Source organism: Mesoplodon mirus (genome assembly GCF_964341445.2).
Source record: "Mesoplodon mirus genome assembly, chromosome: 16".
Classification (NCBI taxonomy): Eukaryota; Metazoa; Chordata; class Mammalia; order Artiodactyla; family Ziphiidae; genus Mesoplodon; species Mesoplodon mirus.
This window is the reverse complement of record NC_138992.1, coordinates 75,756,125-75,773,457: the sequence shown is the minus strand read 5'-3', so window position 1 is coordinate 75,773,457 and position 17,333 is coordinate 75,756,125. Positions and strand designations below refer to the sequence as shown.

The 17,333-nt window shown below is 43.6% G+C and overlaps 1 protein-coding gene across 1 annotated transcript; it reads right to left on the bottom strand.

Annotated features, from left to right (window-relative positions):
- Positions 1–4,496: 4,496 nt before the first annotated feature.
- On the bottom strand, positions 4,497–13,872 carry ALKAL1 (ALK and LTK ligand 1; the record flags this gene model as incomplete). The annotated part of the gene is made up of 4 exons (XM_082601210.1): positions 4,497–4,561; positions 5,665–5,745; positions 7,200–7,253; positions 13,707–13,872. The coding sequence occupies 4 exons, from the start codon at positions 13,870–13,872 to the stop codon at positions 4,497–4,499; spliced, it is 366 nt and encodes a 121-aa protein (XP_082457336.1).
- Between the last annotated feature and the right edge of the window lie 3,461 nt (positions 13,873–17,333).

The window sequence follows — 17,333 nt, the reverse complement described above, 5'->3', positions numbered from 1 at the left end:
ACAAAGGATTAATCTCCAAAATACACAAGCAGCTCATGCAGCTCAATAACAAAAAAACAAACAACCCAATCCAAAAATGGGCAGAAGACCTAAATAGACATTTCTCCAAAGAAGATATACAGATTGCCAGCAAACACATGAATAGATGCTCAACATCACTAATCATTAGAGAAATGCAAATCAAAACTACAGTGAGGTATCACCTCACACCAGTCAGAATGGCCATCATCAAAAAAATCTACAAACAATAAAGGAACGAAATTGAGTTATTTGTAGTGAGGTGGATGGACCTAGAGTCTGTCATACAGAGTGAAGTAAGTCAGAAAGAGAAAAACAAATACTGTATGCTAACACGTATATATAGAATCTAAGAAAAAGAAATTGTTCTGAAGAACCTAGGGGCAGGACAGGAATAAAGATGCAGACGTAGAGAATGGACTTGAGGACACGGGGAGGAGGAAGGGTAAGCTGGGACGAAGTGAGAGAGTGGCATGGACTTATATACACTACCAAATGTAAAATAGATAGCTAGTGGGAAGCAGCCGCATAGCACAGGGAGATCAGCTCGGTGTTTTGTGACCACCTAGAGAGGTGGGATAGGGAGGGTGGGAGGGAGACACAAGAGGGAGGGGATATGGGGATATATGTATACGTATAGCTAAGTCACTTTGTTATACAGCAGAAACTAACACACCATTGTAAAGCAATTATGCTCCAATAAAGATGTTAAAAAAAAAAGTCTCTTTATTCATTACCCTCCCAACGTCTGTCTGTCAAAGTTAATACGATGAGAAAATAAGTATCAAGTACAGTTGATCCTTGAACAATGTGTGGCTGGGGGTGCCGACCCCCCAGTCAAAGATCTGAGTGTAATTCACAGTCAGCCCTCTGTCTCCAAGTTTCTCCACTTCCATGGGTTCAGCCAACCAGAGGTGGACCATGTAGGCCTGCAGTATGTAGCTACTGGAAAAAACCTGCTGTAAGTGGGCCCACACAGTTCAGGCCCACGTGGTTCAGCGGTCAATTGTAGTAAAATAAACATCATTTCAGCTGGCGATGTCTTTAGTCAATCTTTGTAGGTTTTAAATATACTTAGAGCATAGAACACATTTCTGAGGCGCATTAGTCATCTATGAGAATGTTTAAAATTTAATTTCATAGGGTTCCATCTGAAATAACTTACCTAGGTGAAACCATACTAATCATACAGCTCCTCTAGGGTATTTTCTGTTTCAGCCAAATGCGTCTCACTGATAAGTTCTCATTTGTCACCACTCAATAACCTCTTCACTTTTATAATAAAGAGCACTTCAGCCCCCTACATAGTTATGAGTAAAGATTCCTTCCTTTTCCCAAATGTTGTCAATATTATAATTACTAGGTAAAGGCAAGGAACCCAAACTCTATTAGCCTTCTCATTCTTTCTGACATGGCATTATAGCAGAATTCACACACACACCCAAGTTGTTTTAAGTAATTATTTGTACGACTTTGCCCAGAGACCAAAACCAAGAAAACTGAACATTGAAAATGTAGCTTCACAACATCCCTGAAGCCAAAGGAGGTTTTTGAGCTTGTTTTTCTGACGGACAAAGAAGTGTGTGTGTTTACAGACACAAACAGACACATGCTCAGTTATGGGAGGGACAGAGGGGCTAAAAATGAAGTGATGGCCCGTCCACACCCACGTCTCCATGACACCAGCACAAACAGCGGAAAAGGGATGAAAAAGCAGCGACTGTACTGCGGTGCATTGCTAAGCAAAGTATGCTTTACCTCCTCTAAAAGGGTGGGGTTTCCTATTATTTTGTTTAGGTTTCTCATTTTTACATCAATGTTTTTAAATGAAACTGATTAAACGTGTCAGGCGTGTTATTTTCTAAACAGGGCTCCCAGGTGCCCACACATGCTTCTCCCCACCAAGTTCATTTGGACCTCTTCCTATTTAAGGCAGCAATACCATATGCTCCAAGTGCAAAAAGACATAAATGGTCTCAGGATCTCCGCTATCAGTTCAGAAAATGAATATTTACACATGTATACATATATGGTAATCTTATTTCAATAGTATGAGCTTTGCTACAAATGTCTTTAATTCAAAAAACACAGATTTTTCATATTTCAGTTTTAACAAAATTCACGTTTCAAGTGAATGCAAATAAAAGTAACCAATTCTGAATAAGTGTATTAAATATTATTAAATTAGAATTATAAAAGGGGACCTTGTACATGATTTTTCAACAAACATGTTGCAAAAAATAATATCGAAAATATCATTTCTCTTTGGCATGCTCAGACATAATTTACATAATTAAGTATATAATTCATACTTCTATGGAATGTTAACCATACAAGAAAATAATATATATAGCAAAAATAAAGTAGAATAGCATAAATTTTAATATTCTATTTGCAATATGTGAATTAAACTTTGTATTAAAAAATTTCAAATTACTGTATACACCAAAATAAACCAAGGAAGATCGCATCCTATGCTAGGACACAGCTCGCCCATTATTTCTGAGAAGTCTCTTATTTTACTCATCTTAATACACCATAAAATTAGAAGTTTATCTTTTTTACAGTTTGTACGATTCCAGGTACCATATTCCCTTCGAATTAGATTTAAGTTCTTAAGAAATACCTGTGGGAGGGAAGAAGAAAAATGTCACTTATGACCTAGTTTTTAACATATTTAAACATATGCATAGTTTTAATATAGTTATATTTTATTTTATTTTGTTTAAAGAATCTGTGGACTTTTAATTTACAGTCAAGTCCTGAGAATGTAGGTTAATGTGTATGTGGAGGGGATTGATCGGTACTTCTATAAACTTTAAATGATGACTTCCACCGTTAAAGTTTTAAGATACCTGCATAAGCCAAAAAATGAACTTGACATCACCTAAATAATTAAAAAATATTCCTAAAATTTATTCATCTGTAATACTCTAATTCCTTGTTAAATACTTGGAAACAGATACTATCAGAGATGACTCCTCCAGAAAAAAACTCACTAAATCTCCAAACCCTGCAATTTTAAAGGGGCCCGTTTATCAGGCCTGTCCTCTATGAATCCTGTCCCAGGAGAATGTAAGTTTGCGTAAGATATTTTAAATTATAATACAGTACTTGTTTTTTGGAGAAGTTTTCGTTATTAGGTTGCTTTCTGGACTTTATGTACATTTACTCATTCGGATAAAATATATCAAAACAAAGAACAAGATAAACGTGGCTTGACTGACTGATTTTTTTTTTAAACATGGCTTGACTTAGGTCACTTCAAGTTTTGACTTAGGTCACAATCAAGTTTTCTTGATTTATTCACGTTTTACATTATTCAAATGTTTGAGATGGGATGAGAGTAACTGATTTGAATATCTTGCCACTGAACAATGAAATGATCTAACTTATTTTCTTAATCTAAAAAAAGGGAAATTTTTTAGTTCAGCAAATTTAAATATGCAGAATTGAGTGCCAATTATTATTATTAATTTATAATTGCTTTTTCAATAAGAAGAGCAACATCAACAATAGGTCAGAACTGTCTCAGTAATTGTCACAGCAAAGCTATCAGATGGGTAAGTAAATCCCCATGCAGTTATTTGGGATAAATTAAGTTACATTGGCCAGATCGAGATATTCACAGATACTTCCAGACTACAGGTTCTCCAGGACTTTGATTTCCACTCTCGAAAGCTGAGGAACTTTAAAAGGGACTTGTCCGGGGTACTGGAACGCTGACGACACCCCCCTTCCCCACTCCCACCCCCCAAATGTTGACTCTGTACTACACCAGAAAGAACTACTGATTAGGAAAATATTTGCAAAGAAATGAACACCTTTCAGTCTTTTGTATAGACTCTACTTTTGTAAATAAATGTTAGAATTTGCTTTTGATTTATCTAGGTCATACAAATATCTTATTGCCCTAGGGTTCCAAGGGTCATTTAGCCAGAATGAAAATTCTGACTTAATTTCACTCTGGCAAAATGCTTACATGTTCACTATATGTCTGATTGTTTGCTTTTTCCTCTATTCTTCTAATACTTCCTCTCTTATTTTAACCTATATTGCATAAATCAAAATTTTAGGGCCCTACTTTTATTATATCTACTTTTATTATACTTTGACAAGTTAAAAAAAAGGTAGACCTTTAAATAGTTTTGTTCATCTAATGTGTATATGCATACGGTTTCTGCACAATAATGACATAACATCAAATGTGGAAATATTTTTAAAAATCACTGAGGACTCGTAAGGCTGCCAAAAAGCTGTTTCTATTAACTCAATCACTGTTGAGGACATTTTTTATTAATTCAATAAACCATTTAGACCAAGCTTTGACATGAAGTGGAAAATCCACAGGTTAAGTTCATTTGGTGGTGCTAAAATCAGCTTCCTGGGCTTTTTAAATGGTCCAAAATTTCTTAAGAGAGTCAGGCTGTTAAACAGAATAAGAAAAATTAATAAATACATACTCACATGCAGGTCTTCTATGCCTGTGAGCACAGAGGACTCACTGCTAATCTTTTGAGTAATCTAGCACATCTTTTGTAATCTAGGAGAAACATTTAAAAGTAAATTGTGTATATGGTTACTACAAATGTGGGGAAAATCATGTTAAATTATTGTCACTAATTCTTAATAATGATAGCTATAATTTAATAAACATCTAATATAGCAAGTACTTAACCTGGGTTTTCTCATTAATTCTCCTGATGATGTAAGCAGCTATAGATGTTATTGTCATCTTCACTTTCGAGATGAGAAAACAGCCGCAACATGTTAAGAATCTCATAGCTAGTAAGCAGTTTCATTCCAAAGCCCAGAGTTTCTCCACCACGCTGTGGTACCACTTAATCATTCTGCCTAGATGCCAACAAGATTCATTTTCTCTAGTCATCAAACACAAGTATTTTTTGAAAAAATCATAACAACTCTGACTCAACACCCCAAGTAAAATTAAATATCCCTCAAGATGACCAATTTAGTTAAAAAAATACAAAATGTTTAAAGTTCATTTTCTTTAAAAAGAAAGTTTAGATTTAGGAAGGAATTTAAAAATAGCCATCTGAGTTACCACACTTAGTGATGATTTGGGCAGTTTAAAGGGGAGCATTTAAATATAATGTTTGGAATTGCTATTTAGTTCAGTAAATTAAGAATTCAAAAGAATTCTTTAGACAACCTTTAAAAATGCACGCTACAGTTATTCAGAAAAGTCTATCACTCAGCATACAAATGATGTGACATGAAACTACTTGTAAAAACTCAGGGGGAAATTTTGACTTACACTTCATGGTCATCTTTTTTTTCCATTTATATAAGAGAGTGCCTTATTTATGCCAAGGAATTTGATAAATGATAAAAGGTTTATCATTTATCAGATGATAAATCCTGACAGACATTGTGGTCCTTAAGGAAATCTGGCTATTTTCAGATCTGTCTGAAATAGTCCCAATTAAAATGCAGTTTCATTCCTCACGGTGTCAGCAGAATGCACACACCTTAAATTTAAGCACCGTCAATATTATAAACAGCAGGTCATACAATGTTTAGTCTATTATTTCCCACTCACAGACAGCTGAAGTTTAAAATCACATGCATTTACTGTTGGATAAAGATTTTTTAAAAAGGACAAAAATGACCCAAGTTACTTACAAGCTGGTGTTGAGCAATCCCTGGTGTTGTGGTAGAGCCTGTGGAAATGTTTGCTACACTCGGCTGAAAATGTGACTGGCCCTATGGGACAGGAAAAGAATGCTTACAATACACATATGTGTGTTTTCCAATCAAATCTGCCAGCACTTTATGGATAGAGATAATATAACTGGTTTACATCTTTCCATGCCCTTAAAAGACCTTGCCTGTGGGCACGTCTCCTCCCCCAGACTCTGGGGCAGGCAGTGAGGTGTAATCTGTGAAAAACAATCGAAATTCACTCCGCATTCTCAACATCTCACATAATGGAACATAATTCGATTTCAGGAGAACTCCTCAGAATAAGTAAGAGGGAAAAGCTCTAGACAGGAAAAAAAAAATCAAGAGGAAAAATCAAGTGGATGTGAAAGAATAAAAAATAAATATCCACGGTTTCCACTTTCTGTTCTTCAGTTGTTTATTTAATAGGAATGAATGTTTATATGCAGAGACATTTATTCCATTTTCTACTTAGAGTGATTTGTGTCAAGGACCACTGTAAGGTGGGCAGGGTCTTGAGACTTCTCTTACTTTCCCCACAAACCCAAGACAGTCCTCACCAAAATTCATCCGTACATCTGGAGTCTGCTTCTTATGGAAGTGATAGAAGTAGGGGAGCCCACAGTGCCACTACCAGGGTTCTAGAAACATCAGGAAATTTCTTCCACTTCCCGGTGCCTCAGGAGGGTCTTCACTGCCTCGTTCCAAAGTTAATTAACAAGGTGGCCCTGGGCTTTGGTCAAGGGGGAACCCACATCTTTCCCAGCTTATAGGCCTGAGATGTAAAACAGGGAAAGGCGAGGGGATGACTAGAAACAGAGGAAAGGTCAGGGTGCACGCTTCAAATTAAGTGATTTGCTAGAACATGGGGCACAGGATGATTGTAATGATTCACCAAGTTGATACAAAGAACCAAGGAGTGTCGTGGGAGAGAAAGCCACCAGCGCTTACCATGTGACATATGGAAGGGAATCTGCTCTGCCCTGTGAGAAACACTTCCGCCGTGTCGCTGGCCGTGAGCACAGCTAAATCCCTAGCGCACCACGGAGGACTCATCGCAGTACGACTCCACCCGCCTTCCAGCCACACTCTGCCCAGTAGCCACACACACCGTTGCCTAAACTGGCCGCCCGGTCCTGCCCCAAACCACACCATGTGTCCAAAGGATTGCTTCTGACCAGGACGCCTCTCTCATCCGGGAAAACCCTATTCATCCTTAGAGCCCAGCTTATATATTGTGTCCACGACAGCCTTTTCTGGTAGTTCTCGGCAAAACTGTCCACTTCCTGTGTCTCCCTAAAATTCTGTTTACACTTCTATCATTCACCCAGATCTGGTTCCCATCACCATTAGAACAAGCTGATAGCACTTGCCGACCTCCCTGACAGGACTGTGAGCCTCTAACATACATTTATTTTCATAGCCTCGGTGCCTCATGGAGTAAATATGCTACAATCTTTTTATTTAATTGAATCACTGATAAAGTTCATGCCTACCTGTGAAATGCTTTATGAATTTGTCTTTTAAGTTCAAATCTCTTGGGAATATTTCTGAAAAGAAAAAAAAAACTTTAGAATTTCTTGAATGCATTTCCATCATTGAAAAATATCCTTATAAACACGAATTCAGAAGGATATCTGCACCCTCGTGTTCACTGCAGCATTATTTACAATAGCCAAGATACGGAAGCAACCTAAGGGCTTGCTCATTGTTCATTGATGGATGAATGAATGTGGTATATATGTATACAACAGAATAGTACTCAGTCATAAGAAAGAATGATACCCTGCCATTTGTGACAACACGGATGGACCTAGAGGGAATTACGTTAAGTGAAATAAATCAGACAGGAAAGACAAATACTATATGATTTCACTTACACGTGGAATCGAAAAAACAAAACAAATGAACAAACAAAACTAAGTTCACAGAAACAGAGAACAGAACAGTAGTTGCCAGAGGGGAGGGGCATTGGGGAGGAAGCAGAATAGGCGATGGAGGAGGTCAAGAGGTACCAACCTCTGGTTATAAAATAAATGTCATGGGGGTGCGATGGACAGCAGGAGGATATAGTCAGTAATGTAGAGCACATTAGAAAGCTGCCAAGAGTAAACCCTGAAAGTTAACTGTATGGTGACGGATGGTAACCGGACTTCTGATCATTTTACAATGTACACAAATATCGAATCATTATGTTGTGCGCCTGAAACCAAGGTAGTGTTGTATGTCAATTTTGCCTCAATAAAAAAGTTTTAATACCCTTACAAGTAGACTATAATGACAAGCACTAAACACATGAGCTTGTGGTTGTTCATGCAGCCGATTCCAAGTCTGTATGTCCAGCTCTGACCAGGGTGACGGGGAGGGGTGAGGTGAGGATGTTCACCATCCTTTATAAACTTTGTCTAAGGGTGAGGAGAAGGCAAGGATTTTTAGGCAAGGGAGTGATACCATCAAGCTTCATTTTTAAAGATCATCATGCCTGGTACAGAGGGGCGAGAATAGATGCAGAGACGAGATAAAAGGTTTACAGAGAAGTTACCGTGCATCTATCGAACAGCGCTGGCCTGTGGAGGGGTTAGCAAACTGCCCTCAGGAGTCATCCTGCCCCACGCCTGTTTCTGTAAATAAAGTTTTATTGGACCACAGCCATGCTCATTATTTACGTGGCCTATGCCTGCTTTCGTGCTAGGATGCAGGGGCAAGACATTGTTGCAGAGATTGTATGGCCCACCAAGCCCCAAATATTTTGAAAATGTTTGAAATAGAGAAAGGTTGCCAGTGCCTGCTCTGTAGCATCCTATTTGTATTCAGCTAAAATAGTGATTGTCTGCAGAGAGGCAACAGCGACAAGGATTCTGGGGGTGGGAGGAAGAGAGATTTTTTTAGTGCATACTCTTTTCATTAACATTTTTAAAAATTAATTTATTTATTTTTGGCTGCGTTGGGTCTTTGTTGCTGCACGCGGGCTTTCTCTAGCTGTGGCGAGCAGGGGCTACTCTTCATTGCGGTGCATGGGCTTCTCATTGCAGTGGCTTCTCTTGTTGCAGAGCACGGGCTCTAGAGTGCAGGCTCACTAGTTGTGGCATGTGGCCTCAGTAGTTGTGGCTCGCGGGCTCAGTAGTTGTTAAACATGAGCAGAGATCATGTGAAATAATAAAAAATCCTAATACAGAACAACTAGAAAATAAGAGAAAATGTTTCGTGTTTGCTTCTACTTGCATATAACTTAATATCTTACCATAAAGATAACTTGCCCTGCCATGATCGATTCTTTCCAAAGCCATGTTAGTGAATCCTTAGTACCTCTGGAAGTACTGAAGGGCATTACTTTATGTTTGAATCTAGCATTTGTCATGTACTTGAATTGAAATGTTTGTTATATAGTTCCCTGAGTTATCATTTCCGTTAGTTAAGGAGCTGGCATGATTATTCTCTTTCTAAATATATAAAAACAATTCTACTTTCAAAAATAAGAACTAGATTTATTACATCAGTGCTGAGAGAACCACTGAGGGAAAATATACGTATTTGAAACAAATTCATGTTTCTTAATAACTCTGCTCCATGGCTCTTCTGGGAGCTCGTAAGAAATATAGAATTTCAGGTCCAGACCTATAGAGTCACTTTCACAAGAACTCCTAGGAGATTCATTTGCACATTCAAGTTTGAAAGCAGTCATCTAAATGTTCCAAACAAGATACAAAGCTTCTTGAACATTCAACAGTGAATTATTTCATAATCAATAAGTTATAATATTATTACTAATGTATTTGTAGTCTGTGATTATTAAAAGACAAGACACAGAATTCTTTCCAGTAAAATTATGTCATCATGCGGGATTTTGTTGGTGGTGTTTTGAATTTTTATCACTTCTTTACTTTCGGGCACTACAGGATGCTCCAGGCTCATCCTGAATAATTGCCTGTCTCGGTGTTAGTATCAGTCGTTTCTCCAAGGAGCCCTGGCTCCTCTTATAGAGGATGGTATTAGAAACCAAAGTCTGGGAATTCCCTGGCGGTCCAGTGGTTAGGACTCGGCACTTTTACTGCCTAGGGCCTGGGTTCAATCCCTGGTCGGGGAACTAAGATCCCACAAGCTGCGTCGAGGGCAAAAAAACGGAAACCAAAGTCTGGGTACCAGGTGTGCTTGTTGCTACTGGGGTATGGTTGTTTCCAGGCCCATGCAATTGATGGAGCAAAGAAACATATGTGTGGTATGTATGGGCACCCTGATTTTTAATATACCTAGTGTTTAAATTATTTAAAATTGTACCACAATACTTGCTAAACTATATTTTTGGAATGTACAGTATCTGTAATAGTTCACTGATACTGTTACAAAGAATTTAGGATTTAGATTTTTTTTTCACACGGAAATAGCTGCAAAGACATCATGAAGGAAGAGGGCCTGGAAGGAGAGGTGAATTCTGACAGGCAGAGATGACAGAGTACGTTCCACGCTGGCAGAATAGCACAGACAGCGGCTTCGGCATCTGCAAGGAGCAGGCCCCGCCCACGCGACCCGCACCCTGTGAGAACCTGGGGCAGGTCACAGGGGACTTAAGTGTCCTGCCTTCAGGAGACGTTCGGGCTTTCTTGGGAAACCCAGAGAAGCCACTGCAGACCTGTGACTGGGGAGGAAACAGCCTGGCAGTACTAAGAATATTCATTCGTACTGAAATTAACACAACACTGTAAATCAACTATAGTCCAGTATAAAATTTAAAAGAATTTTTAAAAAGACACTTAAAGCACCTACTTTTAAGCACTTAGGATAAGATCAACCTAAGTATTTTATTTTTTAAATTACAATTAAAATGATGTATTAATCTCAAAAAAAGAATATTCATTTGTCATTGTTTGCAAGAACCTCTCCAAAATGGTCTTCACATTCCTGCCTTAAGCCTCTTGCCAGCAAGGTTTTACATTAAAAACAAACAAACAAACCCAAAACAACCCAGCAACACAAATCTGATTCCATGAAGTCTGCAGAACAATGTAAATGTTCAGTGACATCTCTTGAAAAGGCAAAGCTTTTCCGTCAAAACTTTCTAAAAGTCCCCCTTATACTTCCATCTCCCGAATTTCACACCAATTCCTTCTCTCTCCCAAATTCCTCCAACCCCCCTCTCTAGCCCCACCACTGCCAACTCTCAGACATCTGACTCTGTCTTCATTTCAGTGACGAGCACCCCAGTGCTCCCTTTCTTTTGCAGAGTTGTGGGAACGATTCTTTGCTCCACTCTGCTGGTGTGATGGTCAGACAACAGAGGGGAGAAGGGATACAGGTTATGAAAACACACACTTTCCATGCTTAGCCCAGTGAGGCAGCCCAGCAGGGGGCGCTACCCGAGTTAGGGAGACAGTGTGACATTGTCCTGAGGCTTGAACCAGGGCGATGGGCAGGACAATAAAAAAGGAAGGACCAGATTGTAGAGACATGGGGAGTGGGGTTTGGTCATTAACCTGAGCTCCTTCAGCACGAGTCAATAATGTTGGTTAACTTCGTATTCCTCCGCCCATCAGAGCACGTCAGGCGTGCGCTGTGAGTGGCTAGATGAACTGATGCATGAACAATGCATGGGGCCGGGGATGGTGGATCCTGAGGGTGATGGGTACCTACCTCTCACACCTCCTCCTTCCCAGTGCCCCCTCCAATTCTAATGGCAACCTCGCTGGTCACCCTCTCACCCGAGGCTTCCCCACTTACTGCTTCCCCTACGTGGACCGATCCCTGCACCTCGAGCCTCACGGGAGTGTTTAGGGAAGCCGCTGACCTACAGAAAAGGGAGGCACCACAGCCGCAGGTGCAGCAAGAGTTTCAGAGCCCAGAGCGCATGCAAAGGCCCGGGGGATGTTGTGTACTATGCCGCAGGATCACAGGGTCAGCATTCCCGAGGTACGTGGCAGGGATGACGGTCCTTAGCCTCCAGAGCCTGGGAGATGTTTCCTCCTGAATGAGCTGTGAGCCCCGCCACACCCGAGTGTGCCTGTGAGGACCACGTGGATAGGGCCAACTCACGCCCTTGTCGGTCCCTGACCCATGTCCGAGTGTCCCCTTCACTTTCACAGACTCAGATACGGATGTAAAGAATCACCCTTCCGGGCTTCCCTGGTGGCGCAGTGGTTGAGAGTCCGCCTGTCGATGCAGGGGACGCGGGTTCGTGCCCCGGTCCGGGAAGATCCCACATGCCGCGGAGCGGCTGGGCCCGTGAGCCATGGCCGCTGAGCCTGCGCGTCCGGAGCCTGTGCTCCGCAACGGGAGAGGCCACAGCAGTGAGAGGCCCGCGTACCGCAAAAAAAAAAAAAAAAAAAAAAAAAAGAGTCACCCTTCCTCCTCACGTCATCCAAAGACTACCTCACAAACAGCTGGAGAAAGCAACCGATGTGGAGCACAGATCACTCTCTGCCGGGCTGTGTTGTTTTTTTAAACTTTGGATTGTTGCCACTTACATTTTAACTTTTAATAAAATATTCTTTCTCCCTAGAAACTCACTTCGGTAAGGCTTCAGCCTTTTACAGAGAAAAGATCTGTTCAACTTCAATGACACAGGTCTGAATTAATGTTACCACGAATGTTCCTGTAGTTTGAGACTTTCTCCCACTCGTTTACTTTCCAAGGTGACGTTCCATTCTGAGATAAACATTGGGGCCAAGAGCAGTTGCAAGTCCGAGGATGAGAAGGGTGTGGTGCCGTCACTGCATCACTGCGGTGGTCACCGTCCCTGCCCAGCTCCCCTCCGGGAAAGCCCTGTGCGTCCCCCACCACCCTGGAGAGCCCTGCCCAGCTCCCCTCCGGGAAAGCCCTGTGCGTCCCCACCACCCTGGAGAGCCCTGCCCAGCCCCGGACGAGGTCCTGGAGCTCAGTGACGCGTCTCAGCTTCCTGGACCTTCTCCATCCCCTGCCTCCCCTTCAGCCCGTCACGGGCCTCCTCTTTGGGTTTACCTGTGCGCCAGCCTCCCCGCCTCCCCACCTAGAACGTGCCCTCAGAGCGCAGACACCTGACTGCCTGCTCCCCTGGGTGGCCTCGGCCTCTGCATGGTGATGGGCACGCAGCAAGTACTGGATGAACATTTGTGCGGTGAATATGTATATATTTATATCATAACCATCATGAAAGGAAAACGGTCCTAAGAAACCCCTCTCTGCTTTGTTCAAAGTGAAGTAAGAGGCTGAACAGCGAGGAGATGACAGCAAGGCTGCCCTGGGCTGCGACCTCTCAGCCAGCGGGTGCCGCCGGGGCGGGGGGGGGGGGCGGCCCCCGGGGAGGGGCGCCTGCTGCTGCCGGGCTGGGCGGCCAGCGCGTCCTCGCTCCGCAGGTGCGCGGGCTCCCAGCAGAGGCGCGTCTGAGCCGCTCCCTCCTCCTGCCCGCCCCGGCCTTCCTGCCCTAAGCGACCCGCAGCCCCGCCGCCCCGTCGGGCCGCTTCGCCCCGGGCTTCTCACGTTTACTCCTCGTTCGGCCGCGTCCTCGCCGCCTTGGGGTGTCTCAGGACCCCTCGTGTCGGCTACTTTTTCTCCCTTTTCTCATCCGCACCACCCGTTGGACCGCTAAGCAGCCAGGAACCTGGGCGCGCAGAGCTGATCCGGGAGCCGCGGCGGCGGGTGGAGCCTTCTCAGCCACCCAGGCCCTGCGCCAGCTCCAGGGGGGCGCAAAGGGGCGTCCCGGCGCGCGACGCCAGGGCCCTGGCCCAATCCCCAAACCCGGGCTGGCCCGGAAAGACGCGCCGCCAGCCGCTAACCTGTCCGCCCCACCTCGGCCGCTGGGACTAAACCGCATGTCCTCGGGCTCCGGCCCCCGCTTCCGAGGCCCGGCCTCCCTCACGGGGAAGGGGCGCGTCGAGCCGGTTCCTCCGCGAGATGGGTTTCTGGGTACTTACGTCTCGGCCGCGGTACGTCTCACCAGCTCTTTGCCTCTTTCCCCGAGCGCGCGCCTCTCCGGGCCGCACGAGTCCTCCCGCCCCGGGCTCGGCGCACGGGGCCGCGGGCGCGGGGCTGCTTACCTGCGCTCCGGGAGGCCGCGGGGAGGGACAGCCAGGGCTTCGGCTCCTCGCCCGCGACGCGCGCGCCCCTGCGGCCCCCGGGCCTCCCCTGGGTTCCGCGCAGCGACAGGACCAGCGCCAGCAGCAGCAGCGCGGGCAGCCGGGCGCTTGGCCTCGCCGGTCGCATGGGCGCGCGGGAGTGGCCGGAGGGAGATCAGGCGGGTCCCGGGCGGAGGCGGAGGGTCCGCGCCCCGAAGACGGACGGCGGGCGACACCTGCGCGCCTCGGGGAGGGACGCAGGACGAGGACACGGGCGGGGACGCGCGGCTGCCCCGGGGACCTGGGCGAGGCCCAGCGCAAGGATGCTCAAAGGTCCGCGCGGCCTCCCCGACGGCCCCGCCTCGGCTCTGCGGGTGTCCGGGCTCCCCGCGCAAGGCCGGCTCTGCCCGCCGCCCCGTCCAGCCCACGGGGATTCAGAGAACCAACTTCGCGGTCGGGCCGGAGGGGAGCAGCGCGGGAGCGGCTCGCGGCGGCGGAGACGCTGCTGCTGGGAGGGAAGGTGCGGGTCTCCTGAGCTCGAGCCCCGCCCCCAGCCCCTCGCCCCGCCCCCAGCTCGGAGCTGGCGGAAGAAGGATATAGAAACGACCGTGGGGCAGGGACTCCCCATCAACTATCCGTCAGGGAAAAACACCCTCAGACCATATCATCTTATGGCTGAAAGTCTGTCCTTTTACCAGCCTCTCTGTTTCCCCAGCCCAGTCGACCACTTTTCTACTCTGTTTCTATCAGTTTGACTTCTAAAAAATTGCATATGTAAGTGACATCATGCGGTGTTTGTCCTGTCTGGCTTATTTCACTTAGCATAATGCCCTCTAGGTTCATCCAAGTTGTCACAAACAGCAGGATTTCCTTCTCTCTCATGGCTGAGTAGTATTCCAGTGTGTATGTATGTGACGTCTTCTTTATCCATTCATCTGTTGTTGACCGACACTTAGGAGGTTCCGTACCTTGGCTATTGTAAATAATGCTGTCATGAATATGGGAGTGCACAAATCTCTTTGAGATACGGTTTCAGTTCCTTTGGCTATAAACCCAGAAACGAGGCTGCGGGATCATATGGTAGTTCTGTTTTCCATGGTGGCTGCACTAATTTTGAACCAACTCTGAACTGACAGTGCACAAGGATTCCCCTTTCTCTGCATGCTCACCAATGCTTAACTATTTCTTGTCTTTTTGATCACAGTCATACGAACAAGTGTGAGATGATATCTCACTGTGGTTTTGATTTGCATTTCCCAGATGGTTAGTGACATTGAGCATCTTTTCATGTATCTGTTGGCCATTTGTGTGCCTCCTTTGGGAAAATGCCTATTCAGTTCCCCTGCCCTTTTTTTTTTTTTTTTTTTTTTTTTTTTTTTTTGCGGTACGCGGGCCTCTCACTGTTGTGGCCTCTCCCGTTGCAGAGCACAGGCTCTGGACGCGCAGGCTCAGCGGCCATGGCTCACGGGCCCAGCCACTCCGCTGCATGTGGGATCTTCCCGGACCGGGGCATGAACCCGCGTCCCCTGCATCGGCAGGTGGACTCTCAACCACTGCGCCACCAGGGAAGCCCCCCCCTGCCCATTTTTTAATCAGGTTGTTTAGGGTTTTTTTTATTGTGTGTGTTTTTAATATATTTTGGATATTAACCCCTTACCAGATAGATAGTTTGCAAATATTTTCTCCCACTTAGTGGCTTGCATTTTCAGTTTTTTGGATGGTTTCCTTTGCTGTGCAGAGCTTTTTTCTTTCTTTCTTTTCTTTCTTTCTTTCTTTCTTTCTTTCTTTCTTTCTTTCTGTATGTCTTCTTTGGAGAAATGTCTATTTAGGTCTTCTGCCCATTTTTGGATTGGGTTGTTTGTTTTTTTAATGTTGAGCTGCATGAGCTGTTTATATATTTTAAAGATTAATCCTTTGTCAGTTGATTCGTTGGCAAATATGTTCTCCCATTCTGAGGGTTGTCTTTTTGTCTTGTTTATGGTTTCCTTTGCTGTGCAAAAGCTTTTAAGTTTCATTAGGTCCCATTTGTTTATGTTTGTTTTTATTTCCATTGCTCTAGGAGGTGGGTCACAAAGGATCTTGCTGTGATTTATGTCATAGAGTGTTCTGCCTATGTTCTCCTCTAAGAGTTTTATAGTGTCTGGCCTTACATTTAGGTCTTTAATCCATTTTGAGTTTATTTTTGTGTATGGTGTTAGGGAGTGTTCTAATTTCATTCTTTTACATGTAGCTGTCCACTTTTCCCAGCACCACTTATTGAAGAGGCTGTCTTTTCTCCATTGTATATTCTTGCCTCCTTTATCAAAGATAAGGTGACCATATGTGTGTGGGTTTATCTCTGGGCTTTCTATCCTGTTCCATTGATCTATATTTCTGTTTTTGTGCCAGAACCATACTGTCTTGATTACTGTAGCTTTGTAGTATAGTCTGAAGTCAGGGAGCCTGATTCCTCCAGCTCCATTTTTCTTACTCAAGATTGCCTTGGCTATTCAGGGTCTTTTCTGTTTCCATACAAATTGTGAAATTTTTTTGTTCTAGTTCTGTGAAAAATGCCATTAGTAGTTTGGTAGGCGTTGCATTGAATCTGTAGACTGCTTTGGGTAGTATAGTCATTTTCACAATGTTGATTCTTCCAACCAAGAACATGGTATGTCTCTCCATCTGTCTGTATCATCTTTAATTATTTCATCAGTGTCTTATAGTTTTCTGCATACAGGTCTTTTGTCTCCTTAGGTAGGATTAATCCTAGGTATTTTATTCTTTATGTTGCAATGGTAAATGGGAGTGTTTTCTTGATTTCTCTTTCAGATTTTTCATCATTAGTGTATAGGAATGCCAGAGATTTCTGTGCATTCATTTTGTATCCTGCAACTTTACCAAATTCATTGATTAGCTCTAGTAGTTTTCTGGTAGCATCTATGTATAGTATCATGTCATCTGCAAACAGTGACAGCTTTACTTCTTTTCTGATTTGTATTCCCTTTATTTCTTTTTCCTCTCTGATTGCTGTGGCTAAAATTTCCAAATCTATGTTGAATAATAGCAGTAGTTGTCTTGTTCCTGATCTTAGTGGAAATGGTTTCAGTTTTTCACCACTGAGTACGATGTTGGCTGTGGGTTTGTCATATATGGCCTTTATTATGTTGAGGAAAGTTCCCTCTATGCCTACTTTCTGGAGAGTTTTTATCATAAATGGGTGTTGAATTTTGTCAGAAGCTTTTTCTGCATCTACTGAGATGACCATATGGTTTTTCTCCTTTAATTTGTTAATATGGTGTATCATGTTGATTGATTTGCATATATTGAAGAATCCTTGCATTCCTGGGATAAACCCCACTTGATCATGGTGTATGATCCTTTTAATGTGCTGTTGGATTCTGTTTGTTAGTATTTTCTGAGGATTTTTGCATATATTCATCAGTGATATTGGCCTGTAGTTTTCTTTTTTTGTGCCATCTTTGTCTGGTTTTGGTATCAGGGTGATGGTGGCCTCGTAGAATGAGTTTGGGAGTGTTCCTCCCTCTGCTATATTTTGGAAGAGTTTGAGAAGGATAGGTGTTAGCTCTTCTCTAAATGTTTGATAGAATTCGCTTGTGAAGCCATCTGGTC